This window comes from Leuresthes tenuis, unplaced genomic scaffold, assembly GCF_036924035.1.
Source record: "Leuresthes tenuis unplaced genomic scaffold, fLeuTen1.0.hap1 SCAF_9, whole genome shotgun sequence".
NCBI classification, from domain to species: Eukaryota; Metazoa; Chordata; class Actinopteri; order Atheriniformes; family Atherinopsidae; genus Leuresthes; species Leuresthes tenuis.
In genome coordinates this window covers 10,940,789-10,965,700 of record NW_027325363.1, presented here as the reverse complement: position 1 = coordinate 10,965,700, position 24,912 = coordinate 10,940,789, and the positions used below count along the sequence as shown (strand labels likewise).

Sequence of the window (24,912 nt, the reverse complement as noted above, 5' to 3'; positions counted from 1 at the left end):
TTTATTGTGTGCTTTCTGTTTGTTGTGTTTACGGAAATGTTTATTTCTCTGTTTCATTATGAAATGTTGCAGTGTCTTTGTAAAATTTTACACATTGTGTTTTTATGCTTTGTTTTCGGTTTTGTTGTGTTTGCAGAATGGTCGTTTTTGTTGTATCTGGGGTTGTTATTTGTGGGACCTGTTAGACACTCATCATCATCAAAATAAACATTATTTTTGCACGGATTATATTCATTCATCTTGAGCTCCAATCTCTTGGAGGTTACATGTGAAGGAGGACTGTATCTGCACCGTAATAAGATACTAAATGACACTTTAATGTGTCACTGCTGGATTTAACACACAGATGGAGCTCACATGAGGGCTGAATGGATAAAGGTTGAAGGGTTCATTGAATCCCAGTTAAAACTGAGCCTATTGTCTCCTCTGATTATATAATTTAACTGCAGGGCTGAAAATGTATGCAGACAGAACGGAGGGTGTTTTATTTTTAGTCTCACTTTTATATCTTCTTTGATTTCAGGCAGGAAGATGACAGCCTCCAAAAAGAAGGGAGGAGTAGGGGAGACAGACAGGCAGAAATGTCGAGACAAATTCTGATGGAAGATTATCTGGTACATAATATGGTCCTGAGATTTAACTCGGATGTCTTAAATGATAAATCACCGACATGTCTATATTCCAGTAACAGGGCAGCAGGAGTAGGCAGTGTAAACGGTGATATTTGGGGGAGATCTGAGCTGATGTCGGGCTGCCAGAGGCGCACAGGCGTTATGAATCCTCTGTGGTCATGCATGTAGAAAACAGAGGGAGAGAATCTAAGGCAGCCTTATCACTGCTAACCATGTGTGCGCACTGGGCAGCGTGATGAATCTGCATGTCCTCGCGGCCATCGAGGAAAAACAGGCGAACCGTGTTGTAAGTGTGTAACCACACCCATCACATACAGCCAGACATGGCAAAGTGGCGGAAAAATGAGCGTTTTCTGTCGGTGACATGACAACAGCCGAAGGCGGATGAGTCACACACCTCCATCAGCGTCCCCCCTTTTCATCACTGATGCAGTAAACCTGCAGCATACATGTCAGGGGGGTGCCAGTGTTGACATGAGGAATAATGCAAAAGGGCTGCGTGGATGAATGGATGATGGGCGGTGATGGTGCACGTGGGGCCAGTTTAGGAGAGGTATTTAAAGATGTGGACACGGCTCTCTGTCAATGCGCATGATACTGCGGTTCCACTACTACGGCACGCTCCAACTCACCTTGAATCGGCGCACGGCCGCTCAGCTGTCATTCGGGTGCGGGGTGTACGGAGAACCAATACACGCCCCAAAGCCTCAATCAGCAGCCAATCCAATGACAGAAGAGGCGGACCTGTGGCTGCATTCTCACACTTGGTTTCACTATGCGCTCGTAAAACGGCTCCGTCTGCTACAAACGCGGCGGTGCAGGTGCTCTGTCTCTTCGGGAGAGGATGCGGATGGAAGGACGGGGGAGGGAAAGGATGAAGGGAAACGCCACGAGGAAAGAAAATAGGATATGAAAAGGGGCTTTTGCTAAGAGACCGTGAGGTGCAAGGTCGAATATGAGAGATTGGTTGAACGGGGCACTTTGCGTGGTAATAGCTGGTCGGCAATAGTACTATGATTTGGTATGTGGCCACTCTGATAGCAAGTGTATTCAGCACCAGAGGAACGGCCGCTCAAGGTGAGTTGAAGTGCAATTTATCTTGTGCTGCTCGTAGCGTGTGGTTTCTGCTGTGTGCGCCTGGTGCTGCTTTTTGTCACCGCATGACATTTTTTACATGTTAGGTCATATGAACTGTGGGGCAGTTTCAATGTAAGAAATGGCTGCATATCTCATTTGTCACGTGAAAGTTCAGCCCTGATGAAATCCTATCAGAGAAACAACAACTGCCTTGAAATGGCCATGCTCATATTCATGACATCTGAAAGGGGATGATTCACATGTCAGTGATACAGATCCATGTGTCCACCATGATAGATCACAACAAAGATAGCCTGATTGATGCCGCTGCTGGAAAGGCCGGTGTATATGATATATGTGAGGCGCATTCATGTGATAAAATAGCGAGTGAACTGGAGGGGAAATGTGTGCATTGTATCATAGCAAGCAGTCCCATTTGAGTTCTCCAGAGAGGGGTGTGACCGTCTCAGCCCTCAAGATGGAAAAGTAGCTAAATAATGCATCACGTGTCAGATGAAATGCACTCTTGAATTTGATAGAGCCCATTGCTGCATGCATGGGATTGAAATGCTGAATTTTTACGCTGCACATGGATGGAGTCACAGTGCTGTGCGTGACGCACTGAGCACCTCCAGCTCACCCTGTGCTGATCTAAGAGGTTCACAGAATAGTCATTCCTGCACCTACAAACTGCACAGTATCCATTTTGTTCATATTTTTTTTCCCTGAGCACTCTGTATTGACCCATGTACTTACTTAACCTTGCTTTTCCACTTATGTCCAGAGGAGGGAGACATGTGCCAAGCTGTCGCCTGGTAACTGATCCCAATAACCCCACATACCCAGTCAGAACTGGTCTGCATACAGGTCTGACTCCTCCTGTGGTACCAGCCAGGAACAAGATAAGCACAACGCAAAGATTTATAGTGAAACACGTTTGATCTTTTAGTAAAAGAATAAAGCATCTCGGAGTGGGGTCATAGGGGTCTTAAGCGCACCTTAAGCAGGCGTAGATGTGGCTAAATCATGTCAGTTCAAAGGTGCTTTGTTGTATGGGTGCTGTACTGAAGGTAAGTCTTGCATACTGGAAGAAAGAGTCACAACTCGCAACATTGTCTATAAGTAATGACAAGTGAGAGTTGGTCAACTTTTTGCCAGATATTTTACAGAAAAGAACACCCTCATACCAGCTGTGACTTACTTTTTAAGCAGGTACGCTGATGGTGTCAACAGCACACAAACCTGTTATGAGAGGTTAAGGATTTCTGGAAACCGCTATGCAGATTTAAAATAATGAATGATTTTGGAAAAAAAGATACCTGACTTGTAGTAATAGGTGTATAGTTTAGCATTAAGTTAAAATCTCAAGATAAAATGTTTACTTTGGCACCCTGGTGTGCATTTTTTATTTGTACAGCTAATTAGCTAAGCTAACCATCTGCTGGCTTAACCTTCACGGTTAATGCATGAGACATGACAGTGGGATTGATTTCCCCATTCAACTCTTGGCAAGAAAGTGAAAGAAGATATCTTGAAAAAACTTGGTTAAGCTTTCGTCTTCATAGAAAGCTGCAGTCATGCCTTCCTGCTGGTCCTGATGGATGGTTCTCATACCAACAAAGTGTTTGGGCCAAGTCTGACCTTCATCTACCTATTAAAAATTGATAACACAAATCAAATCTTAATATTTTAGAGTAACTTCTTTGGCAGCATGGATAGTGTAATTCAACTGTGTTCATGTCTTCCTTGAGTGGGGGCTGTGGGTCAGACTTTCAGGCTTTAACTTGCTCCAAAACAAAGAAAAGTTGGATCAGAGCAGCTTACTTGAGCTGAAACTTGGCTCCTTTCTCTAGAGTGGTATTTTGCTGCTTGTGCACTTTGCTCAGTGTCAGGATTGAACAAAGGATCAGTTAGTCTACAAATAGAAGTTTTCTTTTAGAAAATAACATTTGAAAGTAGCTCCAGTTTTCTAGAACAGTTGATGTTTGATCATTTTGTTTTTGCAGACATCATAACAACTTCAGTATATGACTGGACAATGTAATGTTCTATGAGATATGATAATTGCAATTTTAGAGCACCATGATATACTATTGATGTATATTTTTACTCCCTTTAGACACATTTCCATGTTGAGACAGTTGTAATTATGAGTTTTCAGCAATAATCAAAATTAGAGTAGATATTTGGATAAAAGCCAGCAGAAATAACTTCCAGGGGATTAGCTGAAAAATCGAAACACCATCATATTGTCATATATCTTTAAAATGACTGTCACAGAGATGATGGATTTAGTTTTGCTGAGCTTGTTTAGAACGTTGCTGTGTGTGTTCTCAGATTTAAAGGCTGATGGCACTGCAAACATGAACTGAATGTGAAATATGGATATTTGCACTAGAAGTACCATTTCAAAATGTCAGTTATATTGGTGATGTAGGTCCTGTTCCTTCCTTACACTGATTTAAATCATTATGGAAGGCTATAAAGGTGGTGTCATCTGCAAAGATGTTTACTTTCAAAATGCGAGGCATGTAAAGGCGCAGATACAACTGGCATGAAAGAATTCATAAGAATGCAACAAGTATTTGATAAACCTCTTTTAAGATCGTTGTGGATTGATAAGTTTTGGTCGTTACAAGCTGTTCTAGACAAATGTCAGCTCCTTTACAGAATGCATATTGGGCCTTTTGTCGATTGTATCACCAGTTAACCAACAGATTAAAACACAGTGACGCCAACACGATAAAGTTTTCCTGCATCTGTTTTTTTAGGAAATACCTTCGAGCTGATCTTTAAAGTCAGAAGTTGAAGCTCAGGTGGTCAACATTTTTAAACTAGAATTACATCTTCAGAGATTCACATGATGACTGGCTTGGTGTTAACAGCACTTGTCCATCTTTGATTGGATTAGCTAAATCATTTGTGTCTTTGTGTATTGTAAGATATGGATTCAAGAGAAACCAGCTCGTTCTGACATTACCAAAAAACACAAACCAAACACAACTTTTTTGATGGTTTCCTCTGAATCAATGCACCTTCCGGTTTTCTTTATTGTATATCATGCTTAGTACCGCATCTCACGTGCTGGCGTAAGCTGTGTGTGCTGACCAGTAGTCAGAAGTCATCTGTGCTACTTTCTTGCGCTGTGCTCGTCCGCCACCGTTAGACCAATATGAACGACCAGAGAGGGAATAGTGATGGGTTGACAAGGACATTTCTTTTGCATGAAAGACACACAAGTGAAATAAGCTTGAAATATGCTGCTGAATTCCTGCTCTGTAGCCCTGTCAGTTCCCTTTTGTTGTTTAGTTGCTGGATTTGTCTTTTGTGATTGCTGCAGTATCCACAAGGTCTTCGGGGCAAAAGCCTCTAAGTCATAAAAGGCACCACCCTTCATCATTTAATGTTTTGCATCATATAGGACAGTCAGCTTTTGCAGTAGCACACATATAAGCAGTTACATGTTCCTGGAGGATTGTTGTGTTATATATTTATATGTTTTCAAAGCCCCTCATCATAATGTTATTAACCACTGTGCAGTTATTAGGAGTCTGATGAGGGCTGCTGATCTTTTACTCAAGCCGACCGCTCTCAGTCATATTTTGTCTTGCAGCTGCTCTCTAAAATAAACCGTGTTCATGCTGAATGTTGGGTAATTGGTCCTTTTTTTCCTTATTTTCAGTAAGCAGTGTGGAAGTCTTGGACTTTCCAGTGAGATGTTGTGTTATCCAGCAGGGAAGATGTAGATACATTAAAAAGTGCTGCAGGCTTTCCTTATTTTCAGATTAATTCATACATGTGTGAAGAAAACTTAGACCTCTTAAAAAAGCCCTTCACGGATTCTGCTGCGAGTTGTCCTCATCCTCCAGTGATGCACACTGAACATCTCAGGTATGGGCAGTCAGCCGCAGTAAATGAACATTCAAAGACATTGTTTTGTGCCAAGTGCCCATCGGGAAGACAACATATGGTTAGAGACACCCAGGGTTAGTTCAACAAAGTCACCGGTGACTTGGCAACCAATCAATGTGGCAGGAGGGACTTTAACAGCAGTATAGAGGTAATTAAATGTCATTGGCAAGTGTTGAGAAGTGGACTATTTTTTTAGCTGTAGTCACTGATGGTAGATTGTATTTTCTCTCAGGTATTGTGCGAGGACTTTGTGCTTTTTTAGTTTGTTGAGCTGGCTTTTGGCCAGCTGGTATTCATCTGTTATTTTCTCACTGTGAGCTGCCTCCCTGGTTCACAGGACCTAGAGCAGCCTCATGAACCACACCTGGCACACATTTTCGTTAAGGAAAGAAATGTAGAGCAGAAACTTAACTCACGTATCAGAGGCGTTCCATCAGAGCCCGGGATCAGTGAAAGAGTCCACCTTCTGTTTCTGTGGGTCCGGCTTCAGATTTTGGTTGACATAGATGAGTGTCTTTAAAGCTTTAAATGAGGCTGTTTATGAAAATGTTTTTGACAGCTAAATTTGAATTTGTGTGACATTTGCAGTGATTCTGCACAAGGGACATGTCTTCTCTTTAATCTTCTGCTATACACAGTGCAACTTAATTATGTTTTATGTGATGACTGCTTTACTGTATTTGTTACAACTACAAAAGCAGAGTAGAATGTTTTATAAAAACTGCTCTTATTGAAGAATTATTAGAAGTTTTCTGGGAATTCCTTTTTTAAGCATTTGGCATTGGGATTTTTTATTTCTTTGTCAACAACATCTATGAGAACCAAATCCCTAGCTATTATACAGTCTTGTGATTGCTGCTATATTTTTTTTTAAATATAAAATTGATCAGTGCAACATTTTGATACAGAAAAAATAATATTTGAAGAATAAATTTGGTTTCGATTTCCATTTTGCTTGACATGATTTTTGATTTGTCATGATTTCTTTTCTTTTTTTATTGTAAAATGAGTAAAACTAGTCTTGGTATTCACTGACTAACCTACAAACACACACACACACACACACACAAAAAAACGGGTTGTTTAGCTTTGTGTGACCAGGAAGTTAAAAACCTAAAGTTAAAGGCAAAGTGTGGTAACCCCCAGAAGTTCAGCTTCATTTAGTTAATATTTGAAGTTGTCATGCTTCTGATCACACATGTAAAACTCCAGTGAACATTTCAATAGTCAGCGCCACAACACATGTAAGATCAGTGCCAATAGAAATATGCTGCTGTTAGCAGTCATGAAACGTCAGTGGATGACATGGATACTAAGTGGCATACTGCAGACTTTTCAATAAACCTGCTGTTATTCACATATTTCTCTGTTTGTGCTGTCAGATGATGAAAGCGGCCCTGTAAAGACTGCATCTCAACCTGTGGTCACTTTCAAGTCATTTTCAGACACTACGCTGTGGTCAAACCCAGAATGAGGTCAAGTAGTGTTTTATGATTATGAACCTTCCTAACTGAGTGAAAAGACCCAGAGTAGTCTAAGTGGCAGCCTTGATAAGAGCCGTACCATCCTGTATGAAAGACAGGACATAATTCCGTCCCTCAGTTCCTTGGGATCGCAATATTCAAATCGTTGCTCGATTATTTTCATCCATTTGTATGAAATGTGATTCATGTCCAAGGAAAGGTGCTTCAGAAAAGACTCAACTCAGCTTTATTTGCATTGCACCTTTCGACCTCAAGCGCAACCCAAGGTGTTTTAAACAGAATTCAAATAAAGCAAATATATAGAATAGAGGACAATATAAGAATTAAAAGAAATATGAGTTTTTTTAATTAGAAAATGAAAACGTTTATAAAACAAATTGAAAACAGCAGTAATAAATAAAAAAAAAAGTAAAAACAATCTGAGTTAAAAAATATTCAAAAGAAACATATCAGACAGTTAGATTTAAGCTCTTTCAAAGAGGTATATCTTGAGATTTATCTTAAAAATAGAGAACATGTCAGCATTTTATCACCCAACCTGCTGGTTTGACAGGACCTGAAAACTAAAAACTCTTTCTTGCTCTAGAAATGATTTGTACCACAAGCAGGCCAAAGTTTTGGGAGGCAGGTGGGAACAAAAAGATCTTCTAGATAAGGTGGAGCTTTTCTGTTTAAGGGCTTCAGAAGCCCTAAGTCATCAGAAGGATTTTAAAATCTATTCTAAATTTGACAGTGAGCCAGTGTAGAGAGGCTAACACAGGAGAAATGTGATCTCCCCATGGCGGTACCAGTCAGTTCTCTTTGGATCAGCTGAGGAATTTTAAAGGGAAACATTTTGGCATCCAGCTGCAATGGCATTACAGTTATCCAGCCTAGATTTGAAGAATTCATGTACCGGTTTTTCAGCATCACTCTGGGAGAGGACGCTCCATATTTGTTTTATATTATGCAAATGAAAGAAAGCTGCTGCAGAGACCAATTTTACATGAGAGCTAAAAAACAATTCCTGGTAAAAAAAAATGACTCCAAGGTTTCTCATAGTAGAACTGAAAGCCAAGGTGATGCCATTTAGAATAACTAAATGATTGGCTAGAGAAGTTCTTTCAGAGCCAAGATTTTTTTACTGTTTACCCTGGATTTAAAAGTTTAAAATGACAGACAATAGGTTAGAAAATTTTTGACTATGCAACTTTACCTCATGATTTTATAACCACACGATCAGCTGACTAAACCATCATCCAACACCGACTAAAGAAATCAGCTTTGCTCTGATTTTGATTGTATTTGCATGTACAATGATCACTCATAGAATACAAAGACGACACAGGGCGTTATATTTACTCTCGCATGGTTCACCTCCTAACACATCAAAAGCGAAACACTGGATGTACAAGCAGGTCATAGCTGCTGCTGCTTTTCTCTGCCACTGACAGAGCACAGCAGAGGCAGAGGAAGTTGTTCCTGCAGCAGGAGGAAGACCTCACTCTGCTGCTGCAGCACTACCAATGTTTAAACGAAATGTTGACTGATTTGTCGTGAGATGCCTCAAAAGAAAACTCAAGCGGCTTAAAAAGTTGCTCAATCGAGTGACAAAGGCAGTAAATAGGAAACTGTGTTAGCAGCACCATCGGTACTGATGACGTATTCTCTGACCATGTGTTTGTCCCACCGGTGTCAGCATCTCAACCTCACTGTATCCATGTTTAAAAAGAAAGCTTTTTGCACACATCAACCAGAGGTAACATCAGTGAATCACATTGATAATATTGTAACTATTCAGTGTAGTGCCTGGAAACTTTGGATCCTGGTATCATCGTCGGTGCCGCTTTGGCATGCACCACTCACATGAACCCCGTTACAGGCCTCCCTCAGCAGGACAACGAGCCCCACAGCAATGTAAAAACTGCTCAGGAACGGTTGGATGAAAACAACAAAACACTCCAATCTCTCCAGAACCCAATCAGAGAGAAATTACTACTTGTGTTGCCAAAGCAACAAGAGCAATACAATGATTGAATCTTATGTGCTGGCCAATGCAGTGAATGGGCTCATATTCGGTTGTATTGGGAGCTAGAAACTGTGTGATCATGCTTCCCCACATTGATTTACTTTTGTGTTGACAATAAAGCAAAGGAAGTATTCAGATACTTTACCACAATGTGTAAATGCTCCACTACAGACAGGAGTCCTGCATTCGTGTTAGTTGTAGCATCAGTGCTTCTTTTATTGGATTGTTAGTTGTGAGTTTTTCCTGTTGTAATAGGTGAAGTCTTCTATCTCAAGACAAACACATTACATTTTCTAAAACTATATAAATTATCTTAGGTTAATTATATAAAAGCAACCAGAAACCAAAAGGAAAACTTGTGAAGTTAAAGAATGTAAATTAAGATTAAATGTCCGGAGCTACTTCCCACTCTTCTTTATCTGTATAGTGTATAGTATAGTATATGTTTAGTTTCCAGACACATTAGAACATGTGAGCATATGAATAAGAAGATAAAAGTAGGATTCATTCTACAGTGTGTGGTTCACTTTACTGCAAGGGATCTGGACCAGGACCGTCTTGCTAAAGATAAAGATGCTTGTCGATCAGCTACTGCGTTTAACAAGACAACTGTTGGAAAATGTGAGCTTCATTTCAGAACGCCAGTGTGCAGTGGACTCGATAGTTGTCTTCTTTTTAGCAGCATTCTGCTGTCTTTGCTCAGGTGTCTAGTTTTCCAAAATGTTTGCTCAACAAGCCTGTCACGCCGTTCTGAAATTGTCGCCTGATTTGGTCCAACCAGTTTTCTGTTTTCCTGCAGAAGCACAACTTTACCTCTCAAACTCATTTTGTCTCTGCACTGTACTTTATCATGATCGTGAGAGTAAAGCTTAGTAATGAGCTTAGAGGAGGGGCTGTGCACAAGCTGTGGATGGCAGACTTTCAGCACTGGGCATCTGCCAGTTCTCTCTGGCAATGCACCCTCCTCCCCTCCCCTCTGTCTTCCTCTTCCTCAGTCAGTCCAGTCCCGGCGGAGTCTTCTTTGCAAATAAAGCCTGCAGCATTCTGGGAAAGACAGTTTTTCAGATCATGTGGTTTTGGTTTATTGGACTAACTCTAGATCCTCATCTCTTTGAACACATGTAGGTGCTGTTACGCTGATATGACACTTGCAGTGGAGCATCAAAACTGTCCAATGTTTCTTTCTCTACATGCAGCTATGAAAAAATGTGCCTAAATGTAGTACTTTGAATTTTACATGAATTTAGGACATTTTTTATAGAAAGAAATTTAGAAAGTCTGCCTTCTCTTGTTCACATTTACAGTATCCCGTTGACATTATGGCATTTCTATTGATGTCAGAAGAAAATCTAAATTCCACAGTATCTTGTACAATAGCAATAAAATTAGTTCATTGAAAAATGATTTGCAATTATGCTCCAAAGATTTATTGATAAATTGCTGTTTATATAGTCACACCCGAAATGATTTTCGCACCTAATCTAGCTCAGTAGTTGACCAAAACTCATATTATATTTCATTATGTTTTTCACTATCCTCTGGTATTTAATAGATGAGTAAGTGAAAAATAATAAGACTTTTTTTTTTTTTTAGGTGTAAACGTATTAGGGAGATAACACTTGAGGATTTACTCAATGTGTATTTCATGTGGTCTCAGGCAATGTCTTTATTGTTGAATGATAGGAAAAAAAACAAACGAGTTGAAAAATTTATGAAAAAATCTGTAAAACCGTAAAAAAATCTGCAAAGACTCATATCAGTCAAGACTGGGCTGGAATGAACATAAAGGTGGTGATTCCTCAGTAATAAAGGCAGAGTCTTTCTCATTTATTATGTACAATATGCTACGTATCGTGTGAGGAGTTTGATAAACTGAAAAACAACATAAAACATACCAGAGACTGTTACACACCTCACACCTTGTTAGTGATGAAGTAAAGGTAGCTCAGCGCACCCTTAATGTTGACCGTTTTTTATTACATTGACCTACATTTGGTTCAGACTGGTTTTTCTCTCTGTCAGCTTTCAGTTAAGCTTTTGAAATGTGCCACATTTGTCTGTAGGCAACACCTGCAAGTGGTTCGGGCATCATTACTCAAATAACCCTGTCATGAGAAAGAAGAAGCGCCATATTCACTCAGAGACTTCTGTATTTGGTACACCTGTGAGATCGAGTGCAGATACAACAGCTATTCTGTCAGTAATATTGTAGCTTTTATTGATATTGTCAGAGAGGTGACAATGCTACTAAACACTGTGAAAGTAGCATCTGCTCATATTCAAAACGTATGTTCCTGATAAATTACTCCGTCAGTTTAGCATAGAAGCAAACTGTTTAATTTTTGAAGTCACAAAAGCAAAAATAAAATGCTGTTGGTGTAATAAACACAGTGTTCCAACATATGAACATTAATATTCTTATTTTCATTATTGGTATTAACAAAATTGATTGTCTGTGCAGAATAGGTATGTCAGTTTATCAGCATCAAAGCTTCATTTTACTGAGTGCCAAGTTCAAAGTACAACTTTCTTTTCAGTCTTTTTTAAAATTAATATGAAACTTTGTTTCCATTCCCAGTCAGTGAAGGAACTCAAGCAGCACTTAGGAATTTATACAGTTTTCTTTTGCTTATTTTTAACCGTTTTAATTCAATGTAAAATGTGCTATTTTTCAGTTACTATAGCAAGTAACTGCATGTTATGGGATAACCAACAGAAGAATCAATACATTAGAACAAATATTATATCAGTTTAGTCTTTAAACACTACGCTCACAAGATGTTCTGAACATTTCTTTGAAGCCTTTATTTTATGGAAACGTACATCTGCCCAAGAACGTCCAGAGAGAAGTGTTGAATTTGAAGTCAGCACACTTATGTTACACTGAACTGAAGCCTGAGTGCAAGAGTCATAGAAAGAGGAAGTGAGCGTGAAAAATAATGGACGCATATAGGAATAACATGGAAATGGATATGTTGATTGAAACATACTGCAAAAGGAGCTGATGTTAGTCTGTGGATGTCTGAGCAGCTAATGTGCAACGCAGGAGCTCTGAGCGGCTTTGACTTTCACACTCTTGGTTATATGGTTATATATGACTTATCGATGCTGAATAAACAGTCTCATAAGTAGCTGTAATTAGACAAGCAACTTGAAAGCACCCGATAAGCGTTGTAGCAGCAATATGCCTCTTTGTATAATTACTATAAAACACCTTAGCAGAACCATTTATAAGTCATCTAAACATTGCTTTAAGCGACTCTAAAAATGTCTGAATCATCGCCGGAATGAGGAATTTCTATGACTCACAGCTCCTGCACGTCTGGCAATGCAGTGCCTAGCAATGCTGTTCGCCCTCTGTGCCTTTGGCAAGCCAAGTCCATTTCACACATCCTTCATTTCTTTTCTCTCTCCTTGCTGCACGTTCGAGCAGGTGTCAGCACATCCATTGCATCCCTGACTGAGCATTGCCTGTCAGTGAGGAGAGACTTTGCCAATAAAGAGAGCTAAATAATGAAGAGGTCAGGTCTGTATAGGATTGTTCCTGAAGACACAGCAGACAGTGTTTCAGTGTTGAGTGGAAACAGAGTGGGAACATAAAAAAGAAAAGCTAACAAAGTCCACAGTTCTGCTCAGATGTTTTGCTGCAGTGGAGTTTTTGATAATAGACCAGTGTGGGGCGAGCTTAGACACAGACAGTGGGTCTGGGAAGCACTTGAGAGTACTGGTAGAACATTTATACAGATGATCAAAAGGTACTGAAGAGACAGCAACCCATTGTAATCAATGTGTGGGTTGAGGTTTGCATTTAGATATGAGGGTCTAGACAAAGAAATAACAAGATCAGTTCATGTTGTCAAAACAGGAGGGGTGGGAAATTTTCTCCAGACTTTGCTTGATTAGCTTTTGTGAACCATGCTGACATTATAACAAAGAACATCAAGCGATAGGGAGACTATCAGTTCTTGGAGTGAGACTATTTAGATATCACAAAGATATTTGACTGAGTATAGAATAGTTACAATTTCAGAATCCATTCAGGTCCACGATGTGCAAAGCAAGCAGAAGCTTGAAGGCAGAATAAATTGTAAGTAAGTTGAGTTGTTTCTATATTTAGAGAGATTTTATCATCAGATTACAGGAAAAATACTGTTGAATCTAATCGGCTGCTTTGTACACAAATAAAATATGTTTTATGTTTATGTATTTAGCAGACGCTTTTATCCAAAGCGACTGACATTGGTAGGCAGTCAGGGTAAGGGGGTCTTGCCTGAGGACCCCTACTGGATGTAGTGCCTTACATGCAGGGGATAGATTAAAAAAATTGATTAAAAAAGGATCTTTTTCCCCAACAAATTAGAATTCTTGACACATTTTTTACTCGTATAGTGACAGCCATCTGTTTGCATTACAAGGGCGCTTTCCCGTTATTTTGCCTGTAAAATCAATCATAACTAGCTTTTTTTCCCCCCTGAACACTGAACAATAAAATGCACACCAAAGCACTTGCCCTCACCTAGAACAGGACTGGCTGAATTTCCTGCTTAAAGTTCTTGCTGCTCCGTCTTACTTAAACTACCGGCTCTCCAATAGTTAACTTTAGCTATGACCGACTTTTATTGTGTTGTATCGACAATGTCTGGAAGTGATGAAGTCAAAAGAGGTACACAGAGTGTGTTTAAAAAGAATATGTGAGACTATAACTCCTGTTGGTGAAACATGATTGCAACAGCAGTGCTTTTAAATATTTTTTTATGCATTGAGCTGAATGGCCTTCGATGGACTGGTGACCCATCCAGGATGGACCTTGCCTCTCGTCCAGTGGCAGCTGACATAGGCTCCAGTCCCCCTCAACCCTGAATTGGATTAAATTCATATAGAAAATGGATGGATAAATTGGGCTAAATTTAGCAGAAAGTCTGACTTTAGGTGTAATGCCCTGCTGAATACTCAGCTGTGGCCTGCATGTCAACCTGTGTTGGGAAACACCTTTTGGTTTGTAGACTGCAGACTGTGTACAAGAGAACACTTTGCACATACTGGTTGCAAATGAAGTCTGTGCATTTTAATTGTTTTGTAGAGGTAGTGTTCTCTGACTCTGCTAGATGTAAGTGAGGAAGCTGGTTTGGGACAGTGGTGATTAGCTATGACTGATACAGTAGCAGGAACCTGAACCTTATCCTTTTCCTCATCAGGGATAGTTGCTATTCTATTGTGGTTTAGTTGGTGCTGGTTTTAATATTACAGATTAACACATATAAGACACACACCTGCATACTGCCACACACACACACATACTCAGGCCATTCTCTGATGTGACCTTCAGCACATGCAGGCTGGCATTCAATTACCACCCTGTCAGTGGCCCATCCAGCCCAGTGGCTGCACGTCCTTGAAATTCTCTCTGCAGCCTCCGTCCAGTCTATATTCCATTACATCCTCCACATCAGGAGCTCTGTCCAGCATGAAGTGCCTCTCATAAAGCACACAAATACACATATGTACAAATAGCATTTTAACTTATGATGTATCCTTTACAAAATCTGTAGCCACAGTGAGCCGTGGAGGTCCTTGTTCATGCAGTGAATCAAATCCAAGCATGAAGTAGATATTAGATTTTAGTTTCTCTCTGTGAAAGATTGTGGGAAAGAAAGAGGTTGAGGGGACAAGGTTTGGAAGATTTGAGCACTGTTCATCTAAAACTGTCTCTCACTGAACTGAATTTTGTGTTATTGCACCTTATTACTGTCAAAACATTAGCCTGCTCTGCTCTGCCTGATTATTATCCCAAAATTGCCTTGAGAGGACTATTTACTGTACAAATCTGCAGTCATTACTGAAAGTACAGTGTAGTGTGCTTTTTGTGCAAAGAGCCATTTTAAGCGGCTGCCTCTCGAAAAAAGTAGAGACCTCTTGCGGCTTTAACCCTGCGTGCTCCTGCTGTGCTTTTGAGATAATTTGTCAGCTGTTGTTTGACCATGAACAGACGTCTGCTGTTTGTTTATGATGCTTGTGACATCTTCTTGTGAGTATCAGTAAATATCTTTCTTTTGCTGCTTGATATTTTTTTTGTTTTTCCTATAAAGCACTTGAAAACACTGATTTGATTAGCCCCCTATAAATGAGATTTTTGACTCAGTCATTACAGAAGCAGAGCTCTTTGAAAAGCTGTAACAATTAGTCAAGTAATTGATTTGCCAATCAACAGAAATTTTATTTTATTTTTTTTCATTTTTCACAAACTCTGCAAACACTATTTACATTTGAGGATTTGCTGTTTCATGAATCAAATATAAAGGGTTAAGAGAACAAGTGTTGTCCTATAGTCATTTGAATTCTAAGCTCATGCTTTCACTTCTTTTGTGAAATGCCTGATATCTTAACCACTTTGTGCTTCAAAATGGGTTCAAATGGGACAGCCTGAGAGATTTAGATGAAGCATCTGAAACCGGCGAGTCAGATGCTTCCCTATGGGGGATCAGGAGGCAAAAAGTTGAGACATTACATGGAAATTTGTGGCTTTTGCCCTTTTGATTCAACAAGATATTGTTAAACGAGCTTTGTTCAGCTAAACAGCTGTTCCTTTTCATTATTTTCTAACATTTTGAAGCTGAAACGATTAATCGAAAAAATAATTAGCCAATTGGTCAATAATGTAAGCAGTCATTGCTCAAAACCCAAACACTCACTCTCACTGACTTATTGCAGTACTGCCTGTTTAACCGGTGCCAAACAGGGAGGTCTTACTCCCTCTGTATGATGCTTTTGTGTCTGAGCTGTTTGCCATCCAGGTGATTTATCTGACAGGTGACTGAACTGCTACCCTTCAGGAATTCACGATCATAGTAATAAATCCTCAAAAGGCTGAAAATAGATACATAAAAGTAGTGGTCTGGAGGATTTATTTGAAGTCTGATTTATGTAGATCTTACTCAACAGATTTTTACCTTCTTGTGCTTGGAGAGGTTCTGTCTTCACTCACATTTACAGTGCCAAAGCAATCACAAGTTGTAGCATCTCTCTGCTGTGTTGATCCCTTAATATCTCCAATGCTGTTTATTGGGAAGATCTTAAACATGCACCCATGTATTGCTTTCACGACTTGTTGAGCACATAAATACACCCCCCCCAAATAAGCTCCCATAAAGCCTATCGGGTCACTGTGTCTCCATTAAGGGAATGAAAAGCAGTGACCAAGTCGGTGCTGATTGTTGCCTCATAAGGATCTCATCAAGGAAATGGGAAATTGTTAGCCCTGCAATATTTTATGGTCTTCAAAATTAATTTGGTACCCAAGACAAGGTATCTCCCTGCCACATGCATCCAAAAATAATGTAAGCTAAACTTGTTCAACATGAACTGTCTGCAGAGAAAACAATGGCTTTCAGCAGCCTGCTCCCTTGTGCCACAAGGCTTGAGTGTGTGCTTCATGTCAAGTGACTCTACTTAAACCAAACAATGTGTCCAGTGTTTTTCATTATGCTCTCCTTATGTTTTTTTTCTGGAGGCCAAACAGCACATTATAGTACAAGTGCTGGACTCCAAATGTTGATACAAAAGATGGGATGTGTCTATAACATTTAATTCCTGAAAACAGCGAGTCATAGACTTCTCTCCCAGTTTCCATTGCTGCCAACTGTGAGCTTTGGTCACTGGTCTTAACTGCAGCATAACAGCAGTTAATCAAGACTTTTGCTTAGGTTTATTTGTATATAAATTGTTTAATAATTTTGATTCTAATGATCAAACTACCAAAATATAAAGTTGTGTTTAACTTAAACGGTACCTTGCTTTTAATATAGTCAGATATTTTAAAAGTTGTTCCTAGATGCTTTACAGCCTTACCTTAAGAAGATTTACTTTTTTTGCACCATGAGTTAGATAAGACGATCAACACAACATCCACGTCTGGAGAGTAAATATGAATCTACAGCCAGCAGCCATTTAACAAAACTCAAACTGGAACCAGAATCCACTAAAATGGCAAATCTTGCCCAAAAGTAATGAAATTTGCCTACAAGTAGCATGAAAGTTATTAAACTTTCGTGCAAATTAAACCAACTGAACAAAGCTATGGTGTGTTAATCTCCTGTTTGAGCTTTAGAGGCTCTCACAGATGGATTTTGCTATATTTCAACGAAGCCAGGCTTGCACTTTTCCCCTGTTTCTAGTATTTATGCCAAGCTAAGCAAGCATTTTTATCTAAAGCTGTAAGAGAGCCACTAGATGCATTTTCCTAAAAGCCATACATTACTTTTGTGCTTTAGGTTGAGTCGTATAGCTCCCCCTTCTCTCCTAAATAGAATTTAACAAGTAAACTGTCATAAGACTCAGAATAGACTCCTCATGGGGTGTTGAAGGGGGTTATTATAAAGGTGTGCAGTGCTGCAATGCAACATGCTCAGGTGTGAATTTCAGGGGCTGAAGGGATTAGTAAAGCAGATTTATGGGTTTGTTTTGTTTTGACCATCTTTATATAGATCTTGACAGTCACAGCCCCAAACACAGCTTTCCTCCTGATGAAAAAAGCTGCTTCATTACTGGCATGATTAAGATTGTGCAAATAGGTACATGTTATTCTTTCTTTGATGCCAGCTTGTTGCCTGCTTGATTGCTTGCTTGTCAGTCAGAACAAAAATTCAGCTTCTTGCTTTTAATCTAATAGAAGTGGCTGCAATTATGTTTTAGGTATTATTCAGACCTCTTGTATACTTGTGCTGGTCTTTCAGAGGGTAATGTCGGGTTTACACATATTTTTTTGTTGCTCTTTGGATCTCAGGGTAGCATTGTGGGGGAATTTCTTCTTCCTTGTAAGCAAAGAGGCTCAACAGCAATACAGATTCCAGCACAGAGGCCTGTCATTAGTAGACCACCTCTCCACTTTAAAAAGTGTAACTTGATTAAATCTACTCTGTTTCTGTCCTGAATCTGTGCTGGCTGACAGGACTAAAGTGGATTAGCTCTGTCACAGTAACAAAGACATGCATACGGCCTGCAGAGGTAGAGTTAAAGTTTTGTTTTTCAGGCAGAAGACCTAGGTGGAAATAGTTGGATTTTAATTTCAGTGTGCAGATTTGGAGAGGCTGTACTTGCAGGTCATTTTAGCATTTCACACAGCAATTACAGTCATCACTGCAGACAGTAACAGCAGTCTTGCTTGAGTCCATAATAACGCCATGTCCTTTTGTTTTTCAGTAAAAATTATCCCTGATGATGCAAATGATACTGCTCACAAAAGCGTTAAGTTATTCAGCTGGTGGTCCTTAGGAGGGTACCGTCAGCATCTCTCTTGATCCCTTAAGCGATTTTACCCCTGGACGAGGGCCGGTAGTCATGCTCGTGCTCCAAAGATGGAGATACAGTCGGCTCAATGAAAGCGTGGGTGGCAGCTGGAGAAAATCCATTCCCAGAGTGAGTGTTCTGCTGAGGCAGGTATGCCGACCTTTGAGTCATCTGATAGGTCAACTCTGGCATCGCGCCAGGATATTCGTGGCGAAACGCCAATCCTGGTGGTGCTTGTAGTAAAGCTCATCTGAGCAGCAGCCAGCTATGATCAATGGAGCTCCTTGGCAGCTCGTTTGGAGTACAGTATGGCACAGCCACAGCACACTCACCAACAGATGCAGGTGACAGATGATGACAGGACAATAAGATGAGGGAAAGCTGATGAAGGGGACAGGGTTTACCCATGTGCTGCTTTCTTTGTGTACAGCACTGTAGACCTTAAGCATAATGTAGTTTTAATCGATTAGTGTAGTCAATCACCTTTATTTGGCGCCCAATTATTGTTTGGGAATTTGTCTTGGATGACTTGAATGCAATGAGATTTTCCCGCTTGCTCTGCAGGAATGCTCTGCACGACAGTTTTTTGCACAGTCTTCCCCTGCATGCCAAACTCCAGCACTGATTGGCTTAACGTGGTTTTTGTCTTCTCTCAGGTGCCCACGGAGTGAGAGAGGAGCCCCGGTTTGTGACGGCGCGCGCTGGAGAGAGCGTGATCCTGGGGTGTGACGTGTCCCCTCCCCTGGACGGCCAGCAGCCCCCCTATGTGGTGGAGTGGTTCAAGTTTGGAGTGCCTATTCCCTTCTTCATCAACTTCCGCTTCTACCCTCCTCATGTGGATCCAGAGTACACTGGTAAGATTGAAATAAATCAGCGTAATTCACTTCTGAAAGAATGCAGACATTAAGAATAACAAGTCTCATCTGTAACAGATGCTGTGTGAAATGTAAATAAAAACAGAAAGCAATGATTTGCTAATCTCAAAAAAACTATATTTTTGTCACAATAGACCATAGAAAACATATAAAATGTTGAAAGCGAGGCATTTTACAGTTTTATGAGAAGGCTCCTTTGGAATTTGCTAGCAGCTACACATCTCAAAAGCACTGATCTTAGCCTTCATATCAATTTAGTACAGATAATTATTGCACATTTTGGGAAATGCGTGTATATGTTCAGTCTTACTGAACATATACACACGTAACATTAATATCATTATTATGTTTGCATCGTAAACATTATGTTGAAAACGGCCAGTTTCGGAGACAGGACAGAGGTAGAACCCTAACATGGCTTAAAAAATCTAATGTAGAACCTTTAAATAAAGCAAATGTTGAGCTTTGAGTGTTTGCAGACTCTCTGAAAACTTCATGCTGACAAAAGGATATTTAATCTCAGCAAGAGATTGTTTCTTAAATCATCTGTACAACTGAAATGTCTCTTTTTGACTCTTTTGTGTCTTTCATGTATAAAACAAACAAATGAAAACATGGCAGTAGGTGTGCCATTGCTGTACAGCCAAGGTGAATGCTTTGCAGAGTTTCAGCATTTCCAGTTTCTCCACATTTCAAGCTATTTCAAAAAGTGAATAATTGTATTTTCCAAAATGACAAACTATTTGTTTAGAAAAAAGATTATACAGAAAATGTTATTTTGTAAGTTGTTGTTTCACCTTGTTTAATGTGTTTCGTCTCTTTTTAGCATGGGGTGTGGTGCACGCCTTAATTACAGCTTACCTCCGTAAGGCTGTCAAACTGATGGCTTTAGAAATGTTTATTTCTCAGAGAAATTGCAGAGTTAAGCTGCATAACTACAACCATTCCTACACATTTTTATAAACATTTCTTTAAGTATACAGGCTATAGATTCCCCTGAACTGCTGCAGGCCTAATTAGGAATTTTTGGCTGAGCAAAGAATAATTTCTTACAACCAATTTTGAACAGTTGTAGTGCAAAGCCTTTTTCATTTAAGCGACTGACCTGCAATTTCAGCATGATCTGGGAGTTTTTCTCTCCAGACGGTTTTTCAGCTGTTTGGGCTGTAATTATAAAGCGAGTAAACCACACTGTGGCCTTTATGTAGTAAGATTGGCTGATTCCTAAACCCATTTCTGTCTGTGTGAACATGCCATTCAGGGCTGGACTGGAGCCTTTGCTGCATCTGAGTGATACATTCATGACTTCCCACACACTCCAATAGCACTGCAGCACAGATAGAAAACCTCCACATGCTTTACATGTGGAAAATTTAAAGTGGCACTAAGCTTGATATATTTTCTCTTACGAAGCTATAAGTAACAGTATAAAAATTTGATAGAAAAATATTAATTTGATATATCAAAACTGAACGAACTGTCCACATGAAGGAAGAGGTAGCAGCCAGCTACTCACCCACCCTCAATGAAAGATGGAGTGGACAAAATGATCATTTAAAAGAACACTTGTCGTCCTGTGTACTGCAGTACAATTCAAACCTTCATCAAACTTCATGAAGGTTGTTTATTTGCACAAATGATGTTTTAGACTGAATTAATTTTATATTATGTCCTTGATAAATCTTCTTCCTGTGAGTTCTTTAGTCTTTTAGAAGAATAATGTGAAATTATCACAGTAGTACTTTATAAAAGATGGACATAGTCACCCAATGGTTTGTCAGCTACCTTTTTGAGTTTGGCAGTTTGTAGTTGCAATTTGGATTTTTTTGCAGGCAACTGATCTAAGAACCTGAAGACTCAGTGCATCTGTTGGCAAGTGACTTGCCAAGCTGTAAATATGTTAATTTTACTTAAAAAGTGTGTGTGTGTGTGTGGGGCGGGGGGCTAAGGAGATTAACACATTTTTGTAGCCAGGTTTTGGCTTAGGTTTTCAGATCGTCGCTCGGGATCAACTTGAGCATTACGTGCAATATTAAGTACGTTTTATTTTTTTAGTTATTATTATAATTTTTTTTTTGTCTACTAAGGGAAGCATCTGTGGAGCAATGATTAGCTAAATGCTAATTATTAACTGTCTGCTGTTTGGTCCCTGGCATGCAGATAACAGCAGAATCCTGTAGTTTTATGTCGAAAACTGCGCCCCATCGCAGCAAAACTGATGCACTGAGACTGTCGAGAGTTCAACTGTGTGCAGTCAAAAACAGTGATGCCGCAAAGCTCCCAAGAGCCAAACTGAACTGCTGAGTAGGGCAACTCATTTCACATTTGATTCACTGTTAATGTAAAAATATTGATTAGAGCAGCTTTGGAATTAGGGCAACACATTCACATTCATCTGAGCAGCACACACACTTTAAAAACTCCCTCTCCTGGCTTAGACATCATGCCTGACTCCTTACAGCAGGGAATAGGTTCTTCTGATGTTACTTCAGTGTCTGTGAAAAGACGGGCAAGCTGTCAGAAGAAGATCAGAACTGTCCCTTCCTGCTCCCACCACTTTGCTGAGCACAAAACCCCGACCAGAGCAGGTAATAAGCTGAAATGAAGGCACAGCATGGTTTGCTGAAAAGCTGGGGGATTTACTTCTGTGTTCTAAATGTGGACGTAGCAGACTTTCTGTGTTTTTATTTCCATGAATCGTGGGAGATTGTGGGAATAATTTTGAATCGACTTAAATTTCTCCCTTCTGGCTTTTCAAGCAGGGTGTTCTTTGCAAAAAAGCCATGACTCACTGTCTTGGGAAGCCTCCTTTTCAGTGTGTAGCGACCTCAGTAGACGTTGTATCTGCTGGAGCATTTCATTGTTTACTTTAACTTCCTGACTAACAGCCGGGTTTGAACGAACAGCACTTTACAACACTCCCCTTTGCTCACTTGGATTCTACTAGTGGGCGTCTGCCATGTGGCATTGAGTCCACTGTTGAGGAATTGTCAGCGAACAGATGCAGGATGAATATGACCATTCTCATCACATAGATTAAAGTGTATTCTGGGGATTGCATGTGCATGGTGGTGCTGGACTCTATTAGATGCTTGTTTGGGGGGGGGGGTTAATGGCTTCATGTGGTCTCAGAGCTCATTTAGATTATTCCCATGAATTGTTATCACTCAGAATAAATAAACTTAATGAATAGAATACTTGTGATTATTCATCACACAGCTGCTACCAAAACAGAGACGATTATCTATGAACACTATTTACAAATCCAGATATTTTCACAAAGCGTCATGTTGCAGATTACGTTTTTTGATTTTAGAAATCTTTTAATTTCCAATATAGCTGTTTTTCAGGGTCAGAGAGCATTACTGTTGTTCACCAGATTTTAAAGTTACCGTGTGTAAAAAAAAACAAAAACAGAGATCTATGAGAAAAAAATGTTCAAGCACTATCTAATCACTTAAATTAATTGTAATGTTTTTATCAAAACAGAATGAACCACTTATATCTGTTTGTGCAGCGGGTTTTTCTTTACCAGAGAATGGCCATATTACTGCCAGGAATGGTACCGTTCAGAGGATGACAAAAAATAAAAAAGTTGAGGAATCAGCTGTTGATACTGTTTGCTACAAGTTTGAGGGTACATTTAATTTCATAAATAGGGGATAATACATGTTACATAATGCAAGAACAGGCAACTGAGCATCAATCAACCTTGCTAAAGCAGAGGCAAAGTGAATTTGGAATATGCAAAGGCACAAAACAAATATAAACACTGATGTGGCTTTTCCCAGAAGGAAACAGTGTGATGTGGAAGCATGTTTACTTATCAACATATACTTTGGTCTAATGATATTAGTCCAATTTAGTGCTCAACAGTGGGTGGACATTTTCTATCTTCAAACTGAGTGTTAGATGTCCCTAACTGTTAAACACTGTTTCTTTAATATACGCTTTGAATCTAAGGAAAGGCATTTTCTTCTTTCAGCTGCATATTTTCCCTTTGTAATTCACCGCAAAATTAGATATATGGTACATACCACCCTGTTATCCTAGATCATTTTCATGGTTTGCCCTACAGCTTTTATGGAAATTATAGCTTTTAAAAACATCTATTTTTGTTCCCACTCCAGCAAAGATGCAATCAATAATTCAGATGTGCAGCTTGTGAAATTTTAGTGTCAGATCCTGCTGCTTTGGGATAAGCTGCTGGAAAACTAAATCCTATCTCTCTTGCCACCAGGCTTGGTCACACAAATCTACTAATGAATTATGTTGATTCTGTTTGTATGTTGTGTCATTTTCATCATCTGCAGACTTCAACAAAATGCTACATTTTCCCCACTTCTTAAGAGAGAGATGATGATGATTTGATTTTCATTTTGAAGTTCAGTTGCTAATGAATTTTGCATGGTGTTGAGCATGTCATCATAGGAAAATGTAATTGTAATTACAAGCAGCCACATGGGGAATAAGCATTGAGTTTAGTTGTACACCCAGTTGGCAATTGCTGGAATTTCTCACGGAACTTGATCAAAAGAATGATACATGTTGATAAGATTTATATTTAGCTCTAATTAAGCAAATTATAAAGAGTCTTCCACTTCTTTGGTTTCAGCTTCAGCAACTTAACACATTCTGAAGATAAACTATGTCTAGTGTGAAGTGCCTTTAGCAGTGCTCGCACCGGCAGCCTTCTATCTTTGCAGACTACCATCCACCATCTATCTACATCTATATATATAGATATACATAGCTCTATAAATAGATATAACCGCGGCTTCCTCCCACACTCCAAAAAGATGCATGTTAGGCTAATTTGTAATTCCAAATTAACCCTAGGAGTGAGTGTGAGAGTGCATGTCTCGTTAGTCTCTGTGTAGGCCTGTGATAGACTGGCGAACTTCCCAGGATGTATCTCGCCCAGTGGCAGCTGGGATAGGCTCCAGTCCCACCCGCGACCCTACACTGGATTAAGCGGGTATATGGTCCGGTCGTTCTAACTTTGTTAGTTTGTCTTTTCTTCCTGTCTCTTTAGCCTGTCTGCTTACCCTACCACTTGCTTAGCCATTTGATCCATTTGATTGGGCGTTGAGGCAGCCCTCGGCTGAGTCACAACCCTTTGCTTGTGGCTGGCTACTAAAATGATAGAGTGTGGATTAGGAACTTGTCAAAGGTGCTAATGTTTGAAATTATATCAAATTTAAGACTATTGTGGATAAACTTTAATGTTAAAAAAATCATAATGATAATAGTGTTGTTTGGAAATGGACTCTTTGATGTCCATCGATGAATTAATGGAACACCAGCCAAAAACATAATGATAAATGGTCAAGATTTGTTCAAAACAGAAATGTAGGGGCATTAAGTGAAACTACAACACTGGATTAGAATCAACAGATGAATGACTTGAGAATTGAGAAGCGGATGGTGATAGAGGAGAAGAGAAGATGTCAGATGTAGATGGCTTTATTAGGCTAATGTATGTTTTTTGAAGCCATTGTTCCAATAAAAAAGGACAAAAAAAGTGTTAAAATGTTTATGTGATGTGTATCAACTCCTTGATAAAAAACAAACAAAAAAAGACATTTATGAGTTTTCGGTGTAGTGCTCATTCTATATTGAACACATTGCAACTTTAACTC

General features: G+C 39.5%; 1 protein-coding gene across 5 annotated transcripts in view; it reads left to right on the top strand.

Annotated features, from left to right (window-relative positions):
* The first annotated feature begins 1,416 nt into the window (after positions 1-1,416).
* The window catches only part of igsf9ba (immunoglobulin superfamily, member 9Ba), a 71,732-nt gene continuing 48,236 nt past the window's right edge, over positions 1,417-24,912 (top strand). For all 5 annotated transcript variants that reach the window (XM_072392280.1, XM_072392278.1, XM_072392279.1 and 2 more), the window contains exons 1-2: positions 1,417-1,709; positions 19,052-19,249. In XM_072392280.1, the coding sequence (XP_072248381.1) occupies positions 1,646-1,709; positions 19,052-19,249 (262 nt within the window). In that variant the 5' untranslated portion in view covers positions 1,417-1,645. The remainder of the gene's footprint in view (positions 1,710-19,051; positions 19,250-24,912) is intronic.